The 18,881-nt window shown below is 42.6% G+C and overlaps 1 protein-coding gene across 2 annotated transcripts in view; it reads right to left on the reverse strand.

The window, feature by feature from the left end:
• zgc:162879 (ras and EF-hand domain-containing protein) overlaps positions 1-10,462 on the reverse strand; it is a 59,595-nt gene extending 49,133 nt beyond the window's left edge. Inside the window, exon 1 of one of the 2 annotated variants that reach the window (XM_052040702.1) lies at positions 9,687-10,462. In XM_052040702.1, coding sequence (XP_051896662.1) covers positions 9,687-10,000 — 314 coding nt within the window. In that variant the 5' untranslated portion in view covers positions 10,001-10,462. The remainder of the gene's footprint in view (positions 1-9,686) is intronic. The other variant, XM_052040703.1, reaches the window with a different exon arrangement.
• Positions 10,463-18,881: the final 8,419 nt, after the last annotated feature.

Here is an 18,881-nt window from a genome sequence, read left to right on the forward strand (position 1 = left end):
CTGCAATGAGAAGCTGCTGCAAGTGCTCAGATCCACAGAACCGATCTGCTGCACAAACAGTGGTGTTGGGGATTCTCCAGTTTCTTCGCCGTCTATTACATCTCTCTGACCAAGCAGGCTAGGGGTCAGTTGAATACGTCGTCTAAAATTTAATATTTTATAGCAATGCAATGTAGTGTTAATCCTCAATCATGTTTCAGTCTAGATTATGTGCTCCAGTCTCTAGACAGGGGACTTAAGCAAACAAGCTTCTTATTCAAAGAAGAGGAAGCTGCCATTGAGACAAAATTGCTACTGTAAGCTAATAACTAAACTACAATGAACACATTTGATTGCAGTACAGGCAGTCCCAAGGTTGTGACGTGGTTCTGTTCCTGGAGACTGATTGTATCCTGAACTACTTGTAAGTTGGAAACGGTGTGTGGGAGAGGATCACAGTAACAGCTGTAACAGGAGAGCGAGCAGGCACAGGAAGAGCCGCCACCAGCCGGCCTCACTGACGCAGTGAGTGGGCGAGTGAGTCTGCTCAGTGCTTTTGAACCATGTAAACATTTGACCATACAACAGTCAGATTTCATCATTACTGTGACGGGTCTTGCCCCCATAAATTCCTCCTTCCAAATTTTGTCTCCTCCAACTCTCAGTAAACCTCAACAGTCACCACAGTAGAGACCACATCTTCCACCACTTAACAACTTTTCCTGCCAATGTCTTTAGTTCAGTCTTACCCAATTCCAGCAAAATTTCACAGTTCTTTTCAAATGCACACCCTCCAAAAGGGTAAGGACAGTGGGCACAGGAGAACAGCACTTTCAAGTCACACACTATCCCAATTTGGACATATTTTTGTTTGTTGTTTATGGGTTAAAATCCTGGAACAGTGATCAAAAGCCAAGATATATGGATTTAAAGTCATTGGTGGAGGTTTTAAAGGGGGTGGGGGGAAATGAGGTTTTTTTTCACCTAGAGAGTGGTGGGGGTCTGGAACTCACAACTTGAAAGATTGGTAGCAGCATGAAACTCCCATGACATTTAAACAGCACTTGAATGTGTATGTGAAGAATCATGACCTGCAGGACTATAGCCCAGTGCTGGAAAGTGGGCTTACCTTGGGTTGCTCTTTTTCAACCTGCACACATAGAGGCAATGGGCTGAATGGTGTCCTTCTGTGTCATAGATTTCCAATGATTCTGTGAACTCCCTGTCCACAGCACTAGGCACCATCACTATGTAGAGTCCAGGAAAATGTCTCACTATCATCTTCTCAGAGGCCATTAGAATTTAGCAATTAATGCTGGCCTTGCCAGTAGCATCCATGTCCCATAACTGAATGAATAACTAAAGCAGATTCAAAGTTGCCTGCATCCTAACTCATACTTTGTCCTTCCTACAGAAACACAAGCAAACTGGAGCAGGAGTCAGACACTTGGCCTCTCAAGTCTGCCCTGCCATTCAATATGATATGGCCTTTCTAGGTCTTTTCTCTTTGGAGAGAAGGAGGATGAGAGGTGACTTGATAGAGGTGTACAAGATGATATGAGGCATAGATCGAGTGGACAGTCAGAGACTTTTTCCCAGGGTGAAAATGGCTAACATGAGGGAGCATAATTTTAAGGTCATTGGAGGAAGGTATAAAGGGGATGTCAGATGTAAGTTTTTTACACAGAGAGTGGTGGGTGCGTGGAACGCACTGCTGGCAGAGGTTGTGGGGGCAGATACTATACATTAGGGACATTTAAGAGACTCTCAGATAGCCACATGAATGATAGAAAAATGGAGGACTATGTAGGAGTGAAGGGTTAGATAGAACTTAGAGCAGGATAAAATGTCGGCACAACATCGTGGGCCGAAGGGCCTGTACAGTGCTGTAATGTTCTATGTTCTATGATCATGGCTGATTTACACTGGCCTCAACTCCTACTCTGTGCCAGTCCCTTAATTCCTCAAATCTTTCAAATATTTACCTATCTCCATTTTTAATATATCTGATGATCTGGCCAATCTATCTAATGATCGAGCTGAACAGTAGACCCAGCCCACTTTCCACCCAGCATCCACACATTCCTCTTCCTCCAGTAAACTGATGCTGTGCTCAGCTACTGATCACCCTTTACAAAAACAGAAAATGCTAGAAGCATGCGGCAGGTGAAGCAGCGGCAGTGAGCAGAGAAACAGTCAGGTTCATCTTCGGATTCCTTGTACCTGAAACAATGACTGTTTCTCTCCCCACAGATGCTGCTTGACCTGCTGAGTGCTTCCAGGAATCTCTGCTTTTGTTTTGGATTTCCAACATCTGCAGGCTTTTACTCCAATTATTAATCATCCTTTCTGCATCCTGCCTCTGTAAATGCGTTGTGTTCTACACCTCTTTTCTTCTGACTCAGGTTTTCCCAATCATTGATAAGATCATGGGCAGGCCTTCTAGAATTTGGCTCTTTGTCTTTACTTTCCAAAAGCTTCCTCAAATTCTATCTCTGAGTATTCCTTAAGCCACCCCATTTAATCTTCTCTCGGTTCCTGCTTAAAGTTCACTCTCTTCCTCAATAAACTGTCTTCAAGTATTTTATGTTTGCTCATGGTGTGTAGTTAAAGCGCAAGTTTAAGTCCCACCTTAGGACTTAAGGAATTTGAATTCAGTTTTATTAATCTGAAAGCTGGTGCCAGTAAAACTGACTGTGGTGCTGATGGATTGTCTTAAAAACAGAACAGGTTCACTTTTGTACTTCAGGAACAGGCAGCTGTTTTAATCCAGACTGACTAACCCATGTTACTTCACTGCTCTAAATATGAAGCCCAACAGTATCAAAATCAACATCTAAGGATAGTCGACAAATTCTGCTCTTGTCAGCAATTCCCACACCCTAGGAATGAATAATCTATATATGTTGTTGTTCCACACCCATTGCCTCACTCTTAAAGGGTGATATGTTTGAACAATGTGGTTGAATGTTACAAATGTACATTCAAAATGAGTTTGACATGAAGAATGTTAACTTTGACTACCCGATCTATTTTAGCTCTATTTTAGATCAAGTATTGTGCAATTGGAAAGGGGTAATTAACAATGTGGACGTTAAAGGCCTTTAGTGAACAGTGCTTATTGCAGGATTTTATATAAAAGATTAGAAATGATTTAATTCAATCTGAAAACAGAGTTTAAAATCTAAAGTGGTTTAGTGGCACAGCTTGTAGAGCTGATGACCCGGGTTCAATCCTAACCTCTGGTTTCACATCTCAAAGATGTGAGAGGTTGGTAGGTTAATTGCCCTGGTGTGTTGGTGGTGTAAGCGTGTGGTAGAATCTGGTGGGTGAGGGAAGTTGACGTAAATGTGGAAAAAGTAAAATGGGTTTAGTGTAGGATTACTGTAACTCAGTGTGTGAAGGTCACAGCGACCAGTGGGATCCCAGTTGTTCCCAATCTATGCAAATAATTTGGAAGAGGGGACAAAGTGTTTGCTCATGATATATGGCTGGGTGGCAGTGTGAGATTTGCGGAGGAAGCAGAGAGGCTCCAGGCAAAATAGACAGGTGAAGTGAATAGGTGAAGACATTACAGATGTAATACAACGTGGAAAAGTGTGAGGTCATCCACCTTGTCAGGCACAATGTGAAAGTCAAGTGTTTTTAAATGATGAGACACTGAAAGGTGTTGGTGCTCAGAGGGACTAGTTATCTTCATGCATGAATCACTGGAACATAATGTGCAAGTACAGCAAACAATTAGAAAGACAAGTGGTAAGTTGGTCTTTTTTTACAATAGGGTTTAAGTACTATAGTAATCATGTGTTACTGAAATTGTATAGGCCTCTCGTGAGACTACACCTGGAACATGATGTGAATGGGATTTGTGTAGGATTGGAGTAAGTCAATGCTTGACAGTCAGCACAGACGTGATGGGCTGTTGTGTGATTCTATGATTATGACCAGATCCTGGATATTTCCTGAGGGGAGGCAGCACAAAAGCCATTTGTACCAAAAATTAAAATAGTGAATTGACTCTCAGGATTGGGCATCCCTGGCTAGGCTTGTACTTATTGCCCATTCCCAGTCGGCTTGAGATGAAGGGAGTAAACCTCTTGAAGTATTACAGCAGTTCATCAGCATACATCAGAGGTATTTATGGGAATAGCTACATTAATTTATGACAGGAGCCACATACAGACCAACACAGGGTAAATTTAACGGGCTTCCTTCCCCCAAATGATACTTGTGAATCACTGGGGCTTTAAAGATAATCTGACGTGTCCCAAATTTTAGTGCCAGAAATACTTCTATAAGAGTGTGAGATATTTCCTGAAATATTCCTTTGGTATATTGAATACTTCGGTAGACCTTTAGTTCACTGTTAGAGACCAGCTTTCTTCATATACCAATCATCATCAAGGATCCACACCATGCCTTCTTCTCATTGCCACCATCGAGTAGGAGGTACAGAAGCCTGAAGTCCCACACCACCAAGTTCAGAAACAGTTACTTTACTACAACCATTAGGTTCTTGAACCGACCTGCATAACCTTAACCCTACCTCAGCAACAGAACACTACAAACCACCTCTTACATTTACCATGGATTGCGTTTTTTTGCACTAATGTCTTGCTTTGCACAGTCCTGTTTATCACTGTCTTGTATAATTTATGTTCTGTGTGTTGTCTCAATCTATGTACCTGTGATGCTGCCGCAAGCAAGTTTTTCATCGTACCTGTACCTCATTGTTTTTGTCAACATAACAATAAACTCAACTTGTTGACTTGATATACTACAATAATAGCAAAAAACAAACTTCTAGAGGAATTCAGCAGGTCAGGCAGCATCTGTGGAGGCAGAGAAATATTTCCATATTAGGCTGACTACACTGTAGTATGACTCCACTAATAAATGGATCTCTTTTCTTTGTTGACAACACTCTGTGTCTTTCTCAATAAGCCACAAAAATCAAATGCAGCTACTTTATGTGATATACCTAATAGTAAAGCACCAACGTACCAGGACTTGTTGGCATGTAGTTTCTCTTGGAAGGGTTGAACACCAGTATGGAGGTCAATTAACTGAACTATGAATGGGTCGGTTCGGCCAGGATGGAAAGTCAACAGTGAAGAACCAACACCCTATTATACACTCTTTCCAAAGACTAAATGAATCCAGAAACAAGGTGCAGTGTGCAGTGGATGACATACCCCCAAAAGCCTGTTCTCCTTCATAGTCCAAAATCACAAAGTACCCAGTGTTTCACATGCTACTGCACATAATATCAGAGCTAATGCTTGCACTTGGTTCTCTAACCTGTGCCTCCATTCTCCCTCAGAAAGTTTGAAGTTAAACAAGGTAACACTTTAATCAGTTTCTTAAATCTTATGGCAAAACCCCTTTAGGTATGCACTATATAAGCATCACTGCTCTTTGCAAAGCCCTTGTGTAATTACTGAAAGCTACATTCTAATTAGTGCAATAAATTTCATATGTCTGCCTCAAGAGATTCAAGTAGAGCACTCCTATTCTCATGGATGACCTATTCTGTCGAGGTGGCATAACCAGGGGTCAGAGGCTGAGGAGTTATTTATTTAAACAAACAAAGAAGAACAACTTCTTTCTCAGTCACTGCTGAAGGAGCACTCAGCTAAAAAAACGTGCTATTTCCCATCTCACTTTTTTTCAGGACAGCAGATTTGTATACACTGCACCATTAACTTCCTGCATGCCTTTAAAATTGAGATGTACCAGTTCTTGGCTGGTACAGGGATCACATAGTGCTGAAAGATGTAAATCAATAACTAACACCAGTATAGTCAATGTGATTTTGTACACTGCTTTTGATTGCTTGAGATGAAGGAAGAATTGTCTGCTACAATTTTTGCCCCACTCTGCTCCATCCACTGAGCCTACTATGGAAACACAGTGATTATATTAATGGACTGACAATCTGGAGACCTGGACTAATGATGCAGGGAAATCTATTCAAATCTCACCAAGGCATTTAAATTCAATTCAAATTCAGTTCAATAATGATGATCATGAAACTATGAAACTGCTGTAAAACCTAACTGGTTCACTAATATTGTCGCCAGCCTTACCCAGAATCCCACTCCAATACAGTTGACCCATTGGGCACTGCAAGTGCCATTCAAAAGCAATTAAAGATGGGAAACAAATGCTGGCCTTTACAGTGGATCCTACACACCGCGAAGGAATAAACAAAAATTATTTGTTCTCTCAGGGAATTACAGATTGCTGAGGGTTGGGATGGTTGACTTATTAGTGTCTGGACATCATAAGCATGAGCCAGATATGGTATATCAGCAGGTCTTTTAGTGTTCATCACATCGCTGTATTACATAGTGTGCATACTCTCTGGAACATCAGAATTAATTAATCCTTTGTTCATTTGTAAAACTAGGAAGAGAGAAAATATCTAACATAGAATGAATGTGTTTGTCAAGCGGGGAATGGAGCGAAGAATTACCAAAATAATGGATTGAAAAATGCTTCTGTACATCTTACAGTATACTTGTGGAGCAAATATTCTTTCACAAGAGACGAGAAAACTAATATATTAGAAAACAGGATTAACCCTATTAATAGGTTTATTCCTATTATCATCCTGACATTGAGTCATTGCAGACAAGGCCAGCATTTATTGCCATCCATAACTATCCTCAAGAAGTTAGTGATGGTGCAGTCCCTCTGGTGAAGGTGCTCCCACAATGCTCGAGCAGGGGATCTCCAGGATTCAGACCCAGTGATGAAGAATGAACAGCAATACACTGCCAAGTAAGACTTGGTGTGCAGTTTGGAGAGGAACATGTATGTAGCGGTTTCCATTTACCTGAAGCCCCTGCCCATCTTGGCGGTAAACGCTACAAGTTTAGGAAATGCTATCAAAGTAGCCCAGGTGAGTGACTGCTATGCATTTTGGAGATGCAGCCATTCTGCACCGGTAATAGGAGTGAAAGTTTAGGGTGATGGGTTAGGTATCAATCAAGTGGAATACCTTTCCCTAGATGATATTAAGTTTCTTGCATATTGTTCGAGGTAATTTAATGTCACATTTCTGTCAGTTTTTATTACAGATTTAAGGCAGTAACAGGGCTGGCGTTGTAAGTTAGAGCTAGAGCTGTACTGGGATAAAATGGGACTTTAACCACTGTGTGTATTCTCACCCACACAAACCAAAGGGATAATTAGCATCATTACTTTTCTGGTCACACCAATCAGTTCCTCCTTTCCCCCTACTTTAAAGCCAGGAGTACTGAAATATGTAAACAATTTTATTCCCATTATAAGAGCTGGATTTCTTGAAATAAATCTTCCTCAGAGCACTACAATCCCATCACCTGAGGAAGGCAGTATATATTATTAAATCACGGTTCATTTGTTTCTAGTTTGCACCTTTCAGCTTTCCTTGATGCCTTGCTCGTTCCCACATACTACAGTTGTCAAATATCAAGCTAGTGATGATGCATTTGAAGTGTTAAGTCTACCACTGTAACATTAAACTCTACTCAGCACTCTCCACATATCCAAATGACTGTAACTTATGACCGTGTATGTTTAACACAGACTTACCAAACTGTACAATGAATGACAACAATCAAATGCTGACTTTGATGTTATTGGGCTTTAGTAACCTCTTGAAGTCATGGGTTCAACAGCTTTGACCATACATATATGTCCTGAAGGGTCCTGACCCAAAATGTTGACAACCTGCTTTTCTCCACAGATGCTGCCTGGCCTGCTGAATTCCTCCAGCAACACAGTGTTTTTCATCTAGATTCCAGCATCTGCAGTCCTTTGTTTCTATCATATTTGTATGTGCCTGTGATGTTGCTGCAAGTAAGTTTTCATTGCACCTGTACATACATGTACTTGTGCATATGTCAATAAACTCGACTTTGATTTATAACTTCGATAATCTGGCGTCCGATTGTAGGGAAATCTGATGGTTCAGCATCTGGCTCACTCATTAATCTGGACATGAGCAGACGTCCAGAGGGCGGCCAGGGGTGGGGTCAGGACTGGCCAAGGTGTGCGGCCACAACCAAAGGCTGGAGTGCTTGGACATCTCCTGCTTCCTTTAAACTCGCCAGGTTCACTGGAAAATGTATTAAACTCCAGGTCCTCCCAGTTTACCAACGCCCGACTTCTACACAGCCTGTACATACCAACAAGCATTTGGGAGACCAGTGGGATGGATTTGCTGGTTGGTGCGGGGCTGCAGATGACACGAGCTGGAGTTTTGCCAGATTGAACCCAAGAAGAGTACATTCTAGTTAACACATTGATGTCCATTTTGCAAATCATCTGGGCCAGCAGCAGTGTCCTTTTTAAAACTGTCAATAGCATTTTAAACCTCTTCTGAAGTAAAATCTTTTTAAAGAATACCCGAGATAGGCTCGGGCTAAATTTGTTAATATCAGCCTTATTATTAAGAATGACAAAACAAGATTTAAAATGCTTCTCCAGACTATGGTTTGTGGTTGCATTTACGAATTGCGAACTGTTCAGGTTACGAACAGATCTCGGGAACAGAACCTGCCAGAACTGGGGTGGACCTGTACCGTGTAACATGTTAAAAAATGTGAAATAAAAATGTGTTTGGTTATTAATGGGAATAACATCTGATAGTCCAGAAACTCAGCCAGTCTGGCTCCACCAATATCACAAAGGTGCTGGATTATTGGAGATTTACTATTGTCTATCCTCTTCCTCTGGTGAAGGAATCCTGCAGTTTTTTGGGATGAGATGCTAAACCACCTCAGATGGATGTAACAGATCACAAGGGGGTAGATCAGAATACAGCATGCCACTTATCCATCGACCAACACCCATAAAAAGGTGAACAGGACATTTGTTTAACTGTCCTTTAAAGGACTTTGCTGCATGAGAATCACTTCCTTCTGCAATACAGCATTGAATACACTTACTAAATATTTAGTGCACGACGCTACAGGAATGCAACTTCTTTATATTCCAAAGAGCCAATATAGTCTTGAAGAGCCAATGTACCGCCTCCTGTACTGCCAATGAAGAGCTCTACACTGCTGCAAGAATAAGAAAGCCCAGTGTGAAAGAATGACCTCAAATGCAAAAAAAAGTAGTGTGGGAGAAGCTTCTGTTTCATTAGTTCCCTGCATGACGCCAGCACTGGGCAGTCTGTGTTCCTGCTTGGCTGCCAAAAGATCAGCGTGGCAGGCACACGATGAGCATCAATTCTCTACGCTCCACGCACTGATTCTATAATAAATATTCATTCCACAGAACGCACCTTCCCATTGTTTCCAAATATAAGGCAACGTCCGTTTCCAATGTAACAGTGCTAAAGGAAATGAGAGGGAAAGGCACATGAGAAGGAGGGAGAGAGGGAGGAAGAGGTGCACAGAAGGGAGCAGGGCATGAGGGAATAGAGAGAGGTGGGGATGTGAGATGAAGAAAGGTGAGAGATGAGGAGGGGGTGAGGTGAAAGTGGGGGATGAGGTGATGGGGGTAAAGTGAAGGAAGGAGGTGAGGGAGATGAGGAGAGGGGGTGGAAGGTGAGGGAGATGAGGGGTGGAAGAGGAGGGAGGTGAGGGTGGAAGAGGAGGGAGGTGAGGGTGGGAGGAGGAGGGGGTGCAAGAGACGGAGGTGAGGGAGGTGAGGAGAGGGGGTGGAGGGAAGGAGATGAGGAGGCGTGAGGGTCGCTGGAAAGCTCCTACCTCCGCAGGTACTGCACCCCATCCCCGAATCGCTCCTCAAACTCGTCCCAGGCCAACTTCTGCGCCACTTGCGAACCGTCTGAGCCGAACGAGGACAGGTCGAGGACCTCGGAAACTTCCTCAAAGCCGGCGGTGAAGTCGTTGAAGTTGATGGAGCCGTCGTTGTCCACGTCCAGCTTGTGGAAGAGGGGGGACACCTGCCAACTGGAGACGCCGAGCTCCCGGCAGACGCCGCAGAAATCCTCCAACTCGATCAGCCCCGAGCGGTTCAGATCACACGCCGAGAAAAGCCTCCTGAGGTCCGGCCGGCTCATGGCTGAGAACTCGGGACGTCCCAGTGGCCCGGGACTGTGCGCTCGGCAGCCCCGCAGTTGGCCTCCTGTGCTCTCCGCTGGGGAGGAGGCGGCTTCCTGACGTGAACCCACCTCCCAGCGTCACCCAGAGAGTACCGATGATCCTGCTGTCCCAACTCCTGGAGCAACACAGTCATGCAACAGGCAGCTTCCAACAAGGAGAGAGAGAGAGAGACTCCTTTCCCACAGCAAGCAGACCGTCAGGATTCAGGCTGGCGTGTTCTACCTTGATTTCATTACCTGGTAGAACACAAGGCAGCGCGGAGCTTTCCTGTTTAATATGTTGAAAAGTTCAGCAAACCCTTCCTGCTTCCTATCACAGGTCAGGCTTCACTGATTGCTTGCCTTGCCTGAAGCAACGCCGCGGGAGATTGATAGTGCAGTTCCCAAAACCTCAAGCAGTCTTTGACGTTTAATCAGGTGATTCAGTTGCTTGCGAGTCAGCTGGTTCTGGGTGAGTCGGAAGGATTCAGGTCCAGTTTGGGCAGGGAATTGAGTAAAGATACGCTTGCGTTGTTGAGAGAGTGCTGCACCGTCAAACGTGCTGTGTTTCCTGCAAGGTATTCAGTCAAGACCACTTGGCTTTTGGGCGGGTCTAAAAGAATCCGGTGATGTTCTGGAACGCCTTTGACCGCAAGTCATTCAAACTAAATGTCCTTGGGGCCCTCAGGAGAAGGAGATGGTGGGAACTGTTGAATGGTTCCCAAGCAGAATGTCAAAGTCATTTGGTAAAGTGCTTGTTGAACTCTCAAACAAGAACCAGCACCGAGCTTGTCTGGTGGTGAGAAGTGCGCTCCCCATCAGATTCTTCATTACACTTGGAGACTCCGTGCTGTTACACACTGTCTTTGAAGGGATTGTGCTGGGGATGAGACCATAGAACAGTACAGCACTGGATAGGCCATTCGACCCATGATATTGTGCCGATCTTGGTGCCGGTTTATACCAAGTGTCCTCCTCCTGTGTATCGTCCACGTCCCTCCATTCCCTTCATATTCATGTGCGTACATAAAAGCCTCTTAAATTTCACCAAACTGCCTGCTTCCACTACTACCCCTGCTAACCCTTTCCAGGCACCTACCACTCTCTGCACAAAAAACTTGCCCCTCACGTTGCCTTTAAACTTCCCCCCACCCCCCAACCTTTTAAGCATGTCCTCTGGTGTTTGACATTTCTACCCTGGGGAAAAGATTCTGACTGTCTACCCTATCTGTGTCTCTCACAATTTTAAAAACCTCTATCCAGTCTCCACTCAGCCTCTAACACTCTAGGGAAGATAAGATAAGGAAAGGTAAGATAAGATATCTTTATTAGTCACACATACATCAAAACACATAGAGAAATGCATCTTTTGCATAGAATGTTCTGGGAGCAGCCTGCAAGTGTTGCCACGCTTCCGGCACCAACAGAATGCCCACAACTTCCTGACCTGTACATCTTTGGAATGTGGGAGGAAACCAGAGCACCCGGAGGAAACCCATGCAGTCACATGGAGAACATACAAACTCCTTATAGACAGCGGCCGGAATTGAACCCAGGTAGCTGGTGCTGTAATAGCATTACGCTAACTGCTAGACTACTGTACCCAAGCTTGTCCAACCTTTCCTTATAGCTCATACTCTCTAATCCAGACAGCATCCTGGTGAACCTCTTCTGCACCCTTTCCACAGTCTCCACGTCCTTCCTATAATGGGGAGACCATAATTGTGCACAATACTCCAAGTGCGGTCTGACTAAAGCTTTATATAGCTACAGCATGAGTTCCTTACTCTCATACTCAATACCCTGACCAATGAAGGCAAACATTCCATATGACTTCTTTACCACCTTATCGACTTGTGTAGCCACTTTCAGTGAACTATGGACTTGGGCCCTAAGATCCCTCTGTACTTCAGTGCTATTTATGGGCCTACCATTGACTGTATACTTTCTCCTTTCATTTGACCTCCCGAAGTGTAACACCTCAAACGTGCCGAGATTAAACTCCATCTGCCACTTCTCTGCCCATATCTGTAACCGATCCGTATTCTTCGATGGTCCTTTACACTGTCCACAACTCCACCAATCTTGGTATCATCCACAAACTTGATAATCCACCCATCTACACTTTCATTCAAATCATTGATATATATCTCAAGCAACAGAGATCCCAGCACCAATCCTTGTGGAATACCACTGGTCACGGACCTCCAGCCAGAATAACAGCCTTCCACCCCTACTCTCTGTCTTCTATGGGCAAGCCAATTCCAAATCCAAACTTGCAATTCACCCTGGATCCCATGCATCTTTATCTTCTGAATCAACCTACCATGAGGGACCTTATCAAATGCCTTATCTAAATGGTCCATGTAGATGACGTACACTGCCTTAGCCTCATCGAGCACCCTTGTCACCTCCTCAAAAACTCAATGAACCATCATCCATATCCTTTTGGAATTTGCTCTAGCCAAGGAGGTCTAAAAAAAAGATTACGGTCTTTGATGAGATTCATCCATGCAGTGGTGTAACCTGCACTCTCCAGGCTGTTCCCAGGTCACTCATCAACTGCTGCTGGAAGACCATTAGCTTGATGAAGGATGCCCTTTGATTTGCCAAAAACCTGCTGGTCTTCCTGTGTACAACCAAGTATGGCACATTCCAGAGTCCAGGAGGATGTATTGAGGGGCACGAGCTATATGGGAAAAGACCAGAGTTTGGGGCCCTCCCGAAACTGCACACTAAGAGGCTGGAACTCGTGTGAAATCACAGTAGCATAGCGGTTAGCATAACGCTATTACAGCGCCAGCAACCTGGGTTCAATTCCCGCTGCTGCCTATAAGGAGTTTCTACACTCTCCCCGTGTCTGCGTGGGTTTCCTCTGGGTGCTCCGGTTTCCTCCCACGTTCCAAAGACGTACAGGTTAGGAAGTTGTGGGCATGCGATGTTGGCGCCCGAAGAGTGGTGACACTTGTGGGCTGCCCCCCTGCACATTCTCAGTAACGCAAAAAGACGTATCTCACTGTGTGTTTCGATGTACATGTGACTAATAAATAAATATCTATCTATCTAATATCTGTCTATCCTGTCAGGTACATCACCCATGGAATGTGTGCAAAAGAAAAATTATGTTATGCTGCTCCGGTTTAAATCTTGTAAACAAATGGGACAATATATCATGTATTGTGATTGGTGACATATGAATGTCCTGCTTTTACATACATGCAAATTTTATGAATTAAGTACATTTTTGGAAAAAAAAATTCTCATGGTGTTATTCCACAATGGAGCCACATGAGATACCCAACAATCTTGGTGAATGTCTATCCACTACCGAACACCTGAAACAGATTATCTGAATGACGCTTCAGGAAACTTGCTGGGTTCAGTTCAGTTCTGTTTGCCTTACTTCAGAAGTATTTTTGACTGTGAGGTCCTGAGGTCATGTTATAAGTTTTTACTCTCAGTGATTTTGCTGAGAAGAGGTTGGTTAAAACAGTATTGTTTTTGCAGGAAAGGTTAGTCTGGTTTCTCAGATACATCATAACTACACGAAGCAGTATCTGAGATGTTCTTGATTCTATTGCCACTTACCTAATTTACCCCCCATTAACCTACCAGCATGCCTTGGGATGTGCAAGATATTGGAGCATCCAGAAGAAACCGATGTGATCACAGGAAAAACATACAAACTCCACACAGAGAACATCCAAGGACAGAATCACACCTGGGTCCCTGGAACTGCATAAACTTCTGCATTACTGTGCTGCCCAAATCAGTGAGAGGCACTTTGTCACTGAGGGATTGGACACACAAGGTGTATTTCTATGGCAGGAAGTGAACTGCTTGTAGGAATTTTTAGAGATGATATGCCTATTGAAGGTCTTAAAATCCTGAAAGCTATAAAGTCAAAGTCAAAAGCCAAAGTCAAGTTTATTGTCACATGCACAAGTACATCTATGCACAGGTGCAATGAAAAATTTAGTTGCAGTGTTATCAAAGGCACATCGCATCAGATGCACGCAGAAGAAAAACATAAATTAAACATAAATTATGCACATTTTTTACAAGAAAGAACACAATTAGAACAAAAAAAATCAAAGTCCATTGTAGTGCAAAGTGGTCATAGTGTTGCTATACTGAGATAGTGATTAGGGTTGTGGAGGTTGGAGTCAAATGGTTGAAGGGAAGTAGCTGTGCTTGAACCTGGCAGTGTGAGACTTCAAGGTTCTGTACCTCCTGCCCAATGGTAGCTGCGAGAAGATGACCTGGTCCAGATGGGGGGGATCTTTGATGATAGGTGTTGCCTTCTTGAGGAACAATTATAATTACAGTGAAATATTTACCAAACCTAACTGATAATTAGGTAAATTATAAATATAGATCCTGAATCTCCAAACACATTATCAAATCTTCAGCCCACTGAGTCTGCACCAATCACTCTACACCTATTTACACTAACCCTACACTAATCCCACTTTATTCTCCCCACGTTCCCATCAAGTCCCCTCGGATTCTATCACTCACCAACACAGTAACAATTATGCTAGCAACCAGCACATCTTTGGGATGTAGGACACCAGACCACCTGGAGGAAACACACACATTCTCAGAGACAAAGTCCACACAGACGGCACCAGAGGTCAGGACTGAATCCAGGTCGCTGAAGATGTGAGGCAGGACATTGCAAAGTATTTCACAACAATTAACTATTAATGTACACTTATAGTTGTTGTATAGGGAAACACAGCGGCTAACTTTTCTCACAGTACAGGCAGTAAGTAAGATGATTGGAATGCTAATGTATTTTTCTTGTCGTGTTAATTGAGAGGGAAATACCTTGTTCAATTTGTATCTATGGGTTCTAGTCTCTTGTTTCTGCTTCTGAAGTGATTCCAAGGTTCTGGGGTCTTTGTATGAAGAATTATTTCCTGAATGTAAGATTTATTGTTTGAACCCGTGCCCTCCAGTTTTGCTTCCACTGCTCTATTAAATCGTCTCTCAGTTCTCTCCTTCCCAAAGTTAAACGTGCAAGTTTCTCTAATTGTTCCTTATGAACACAGGTCCATGACTCCATGGTTCAGACTTGGAGCTCTTCACTGCATTGTTTCACTTGCTCTCCTGCTGCTTGACAACCACAATTGGACACAGTATTGATGAATCATTCTGACCAGGCACGATCATATGGCTTCATTATCATCTCCGCTGACATATATTCTGTACTTTTAGGAATATGGTTCAATATAATTTAATATAGATTTCTTGATTGTTTCCCATATTGTTGGATTTGTTAGAACTCTTTTGGCTTCATTATTAGTTATTTCAACGTAGAGTATATGTTTATCTTTCCTGTGCATTGCACATTATAGTCATTTGCACTAAATTATTTGCTGTTGCTTTATTGACTTACAAATGTATTACATCTATCTTTAATTTTTGAGCTGCCTTCTTTGATTCTACTTCTTTTAGCTTAATCTTGTTCCTAAATTCGTCCACTTTACATTGAGTTTCTAAGTTCAGGCCATTTACAATCAATTAGAATTGTAATCGTCCTCACACCCTACTGTAACACATGGACCATGTACTTATTTCCAACTGAAGGGAATTCTGATATCAGTTCATTAAAGATCGCTGTGTATGAGACCTTGTTATGTGCCGATAGGCTTCCACATTTCCCAATACTTCTTTGGCTGTGAAATATATTATGATATCTTGAGAGTCAGAAAGAAGAATCAGGAAAACTTTTAGTGTGACAAAGTACCACAAGAAGTTGAGGTAATAATCATATTCATCAAATAGAATTTCTCCTATGATGCACATGCCGATTGTACAAAAGTATGATGTAAAAAAAATCATGTATGCTTTTTACATAACATGCCATCTATTCACTACAAATTGAGGAAAACCCAGGGAACCATTAGCCACACCTGAGCAGCACCTGTTCCACCTCCAACTGGAATTGTTACTAGACGAAGACTTGACACCCAATGAGAGGGTGAGGAATCAACTTGAAGCACTGGTAGAAATATGATCAATGGTAAACTAGCTGGTACAGAATGCAATCCTTATTCAGTTTTTAATTTGTTCTTAGAACGTGGACAATCCAGTGTTCCCAACATCCCCAAAATCTTTCTGCATCCTTCTCACAACCCACACTTCTCTCAATTTTCTCTTGACTTTATATCATCATCAAACTTGGATATACTACACTTGGTCCCTTCATCCAAATCATTGACATATAATGTGAACACCTGGTCCCTGCGGCACTCCAGTAGTCACAGCCTCCCAACACATGTACTTGCCCACTCTCTGTTTTCTGCCCATTAACCAAAACAGAAACTAAATCCACCTCTGTGTATTACCTCTCCAGTCTGTAGGTGAGGTGTAGAATCTAGAGGGAGGAGGGGGAGTATGTGGAAATATGGAAAGATTAGATTACAGGGGAAATTAGTGGGGGAATGGAGTACTCCAAGATCCAGCATAGAGTCAATGGGCCTAATAGCCTCCTTTCTATATCATAAGGAAATATGGAATACCCCCAATCCTATGAGATCTAATATTGTTTAAGAACACCTTATGTGGCACCCTATCAAGGCCTTCTGAAAGTTCAAATCCACCACGCCATTAGTTCCTTGTTTATCCTGCTAGATGAACCTCAGAAAACCTGAATGCATGTACCAACCATGATTTCCCTTCCATATATTCATGCTGACTCTGCTCAGTCCTATTTTTATTTCCTAAGTGCCCACTTTCTTGATAATAGAAGCTATCATTTTACCCCCTACTGTCAGGCTGATAGGTCTGTACTGCCTATTTTCTCTCCCCTCCCGTCTTAAATAGCAGAATTACATTTGCTGCCTTCTAATCAATGGGAATGTTCTCGAATCTCAACAGATTACTACAGATATTGTCACTATGGATCTCTTACATTCTCACAGAAGGAGGCCATTCAACCCTATGTCAGTTCTTGGAGCAATCCCATTAGTCCCATTCCTCAGCTTATTTTCCTCTAACCTGTTCTGTCTCACGTGGCCATCAACTCCACCCATTCTCATCCACTGACACTTGGGTTAATTTACAATAGCCAGTTAACCTACCAATCAAACCCTTATTTAGATTCAGGATGTAGGCAGAGCATCCAAGGGAAACCCATGCAATCATAAGGAGAATATTCAAACTTCACACAGACAGCACTGAAGGTCAGGAGTAAACCCAGTTGCTACCATGTCACATAACATATAGCTGCAACATATAATCTGCCCTGCAATGCCCATCTTAACTTTTATATTTTTTTATTTCTTTAGAGCCACAACTTTGGCCTTGCCTCAAGAAAGTGTCCTGCCATAGTCCACACTCCATAGACACTGCATGTTTTACCAAAGAAGGGAATTGGATGACTTCAGAAATGAATGAGTTCCTAACAGATGCAGAAGAGGAGACTTCTGGAATTGATGATGATTCTTTGAGGGTTATATTGAATACAGGAAGTGTTGCTCTGTAGCAGTGTTAAGCTGCATACTGGCACTAACCTTACACATGTAAAGCACCCATCCCCAATACAGAGAAAGCTGGCTTGTGCAAGAGCAAACACAACCGAAAAGTAGTCGATCATTTACTGAAAACACAATAAAATTTAGATACTGCCATTATTTTTTGCAATCCAGAATTAATTTGCAAGAAATGAAATTGGTTGCCCACAAGTCTTGCATGAAAGAGAAATAAAAGTGGTATTGGCATGGTGGCAAATTAGATTCTAATTCCTCAGCTTGTTTGAATAATTGGACATTGAAACCATATCTTCCTGACTGTAATGGCTGATGAACACAATTTCTTGCTGAGTGATTAGCAACACTACATACCCTTAATTGTCTTCTTAATGGAAAATAGAGGACTAGCCTTGTTTCCCTCTGGATGCCTGGAGTGTTCTTGTAATGGTTATGATATTTTACCATACTTCCAAGTGGTGATCCCTTGCTGTGACCAGTCTTTCTATTGTTATAGACCTTGTCTAAATGAATTCCAGCTGAGGTGCATGAGCAATCCATGTCCTCAACATTATTTCTCCCTTTTGCTTTTCTCCACTTTGTAATGCCCGGAAATGGCTTCTATATGACATCAGGGTAAGAAAACTCTGTTGAAACTCATAACTCTACATATTCTTAATGTTCGTTTATCCCAAGTCTGATATTTTACAGAGAACCCACCTTTCAACATGCTTCCACAGAATGTGGGTCTAAATTACACCTCCATGCATGCAACTTGCCACAAATGTTCTTAAGGAGCAGGGCTAGATGGATCATGGTGAATTAAAGAATGATTCCAGCACTTTTCCAGCACAGCTGGCCCTCTCCACTGTGTCATTAATCTTGTAACGATGAGCATCTTTGTAGGCAGTTGGAAAATGGCCTGTGCCTTATTTGTTTTGTGTTTTATTGAACAAAACAAACTTCTTGGTGCTTTCTCACTGAACGAATGACATTACCAAATGAGGGTTCCTAAGCTGTCTTTCATTTCATGTGCATAGTTTTACTGTCCCTCATTGGGCATTATAAACATAACACCCCGCCCCTTTTCTCATCATGGTACAACTATTGCACATGTATCAATAAAGTACCTGCACCACTCAAGAAAACTACACCAGTGCCAAACCTCTCTACACCACTGGACCTTCTGTTTTGTTTAAATCAAATAAAACTATTTGGAGCACATTGCTATTTGGTCAATAAAGGTTGTGACAACATGGAAGCCCGGTCTTGGGAGCTCATGCATTAGATCAATATTGAGATTCTTCTAAAGATCCTCCTTTATCATATTCTACTGATAACAGAAGCTCCCCTTTAAAATATATCATAGACAAAACAACCAT

This window comes from Pristis pectinata, chromosome 28 (genome assembly GCF_009764475.1).
Source record: "Pristis pectinata isolate sPriPec2 chromosome 28, sPriPec2.1.pri, whole genome shotgun sequence".
In the NCBI taxonomy this organism is placed as follows: Eukaryota; Metazoa; Chordata; class Chondrichthyes; order Rhinopristiformes; family Pristidae; genus Pristis; species Pristis pectinata.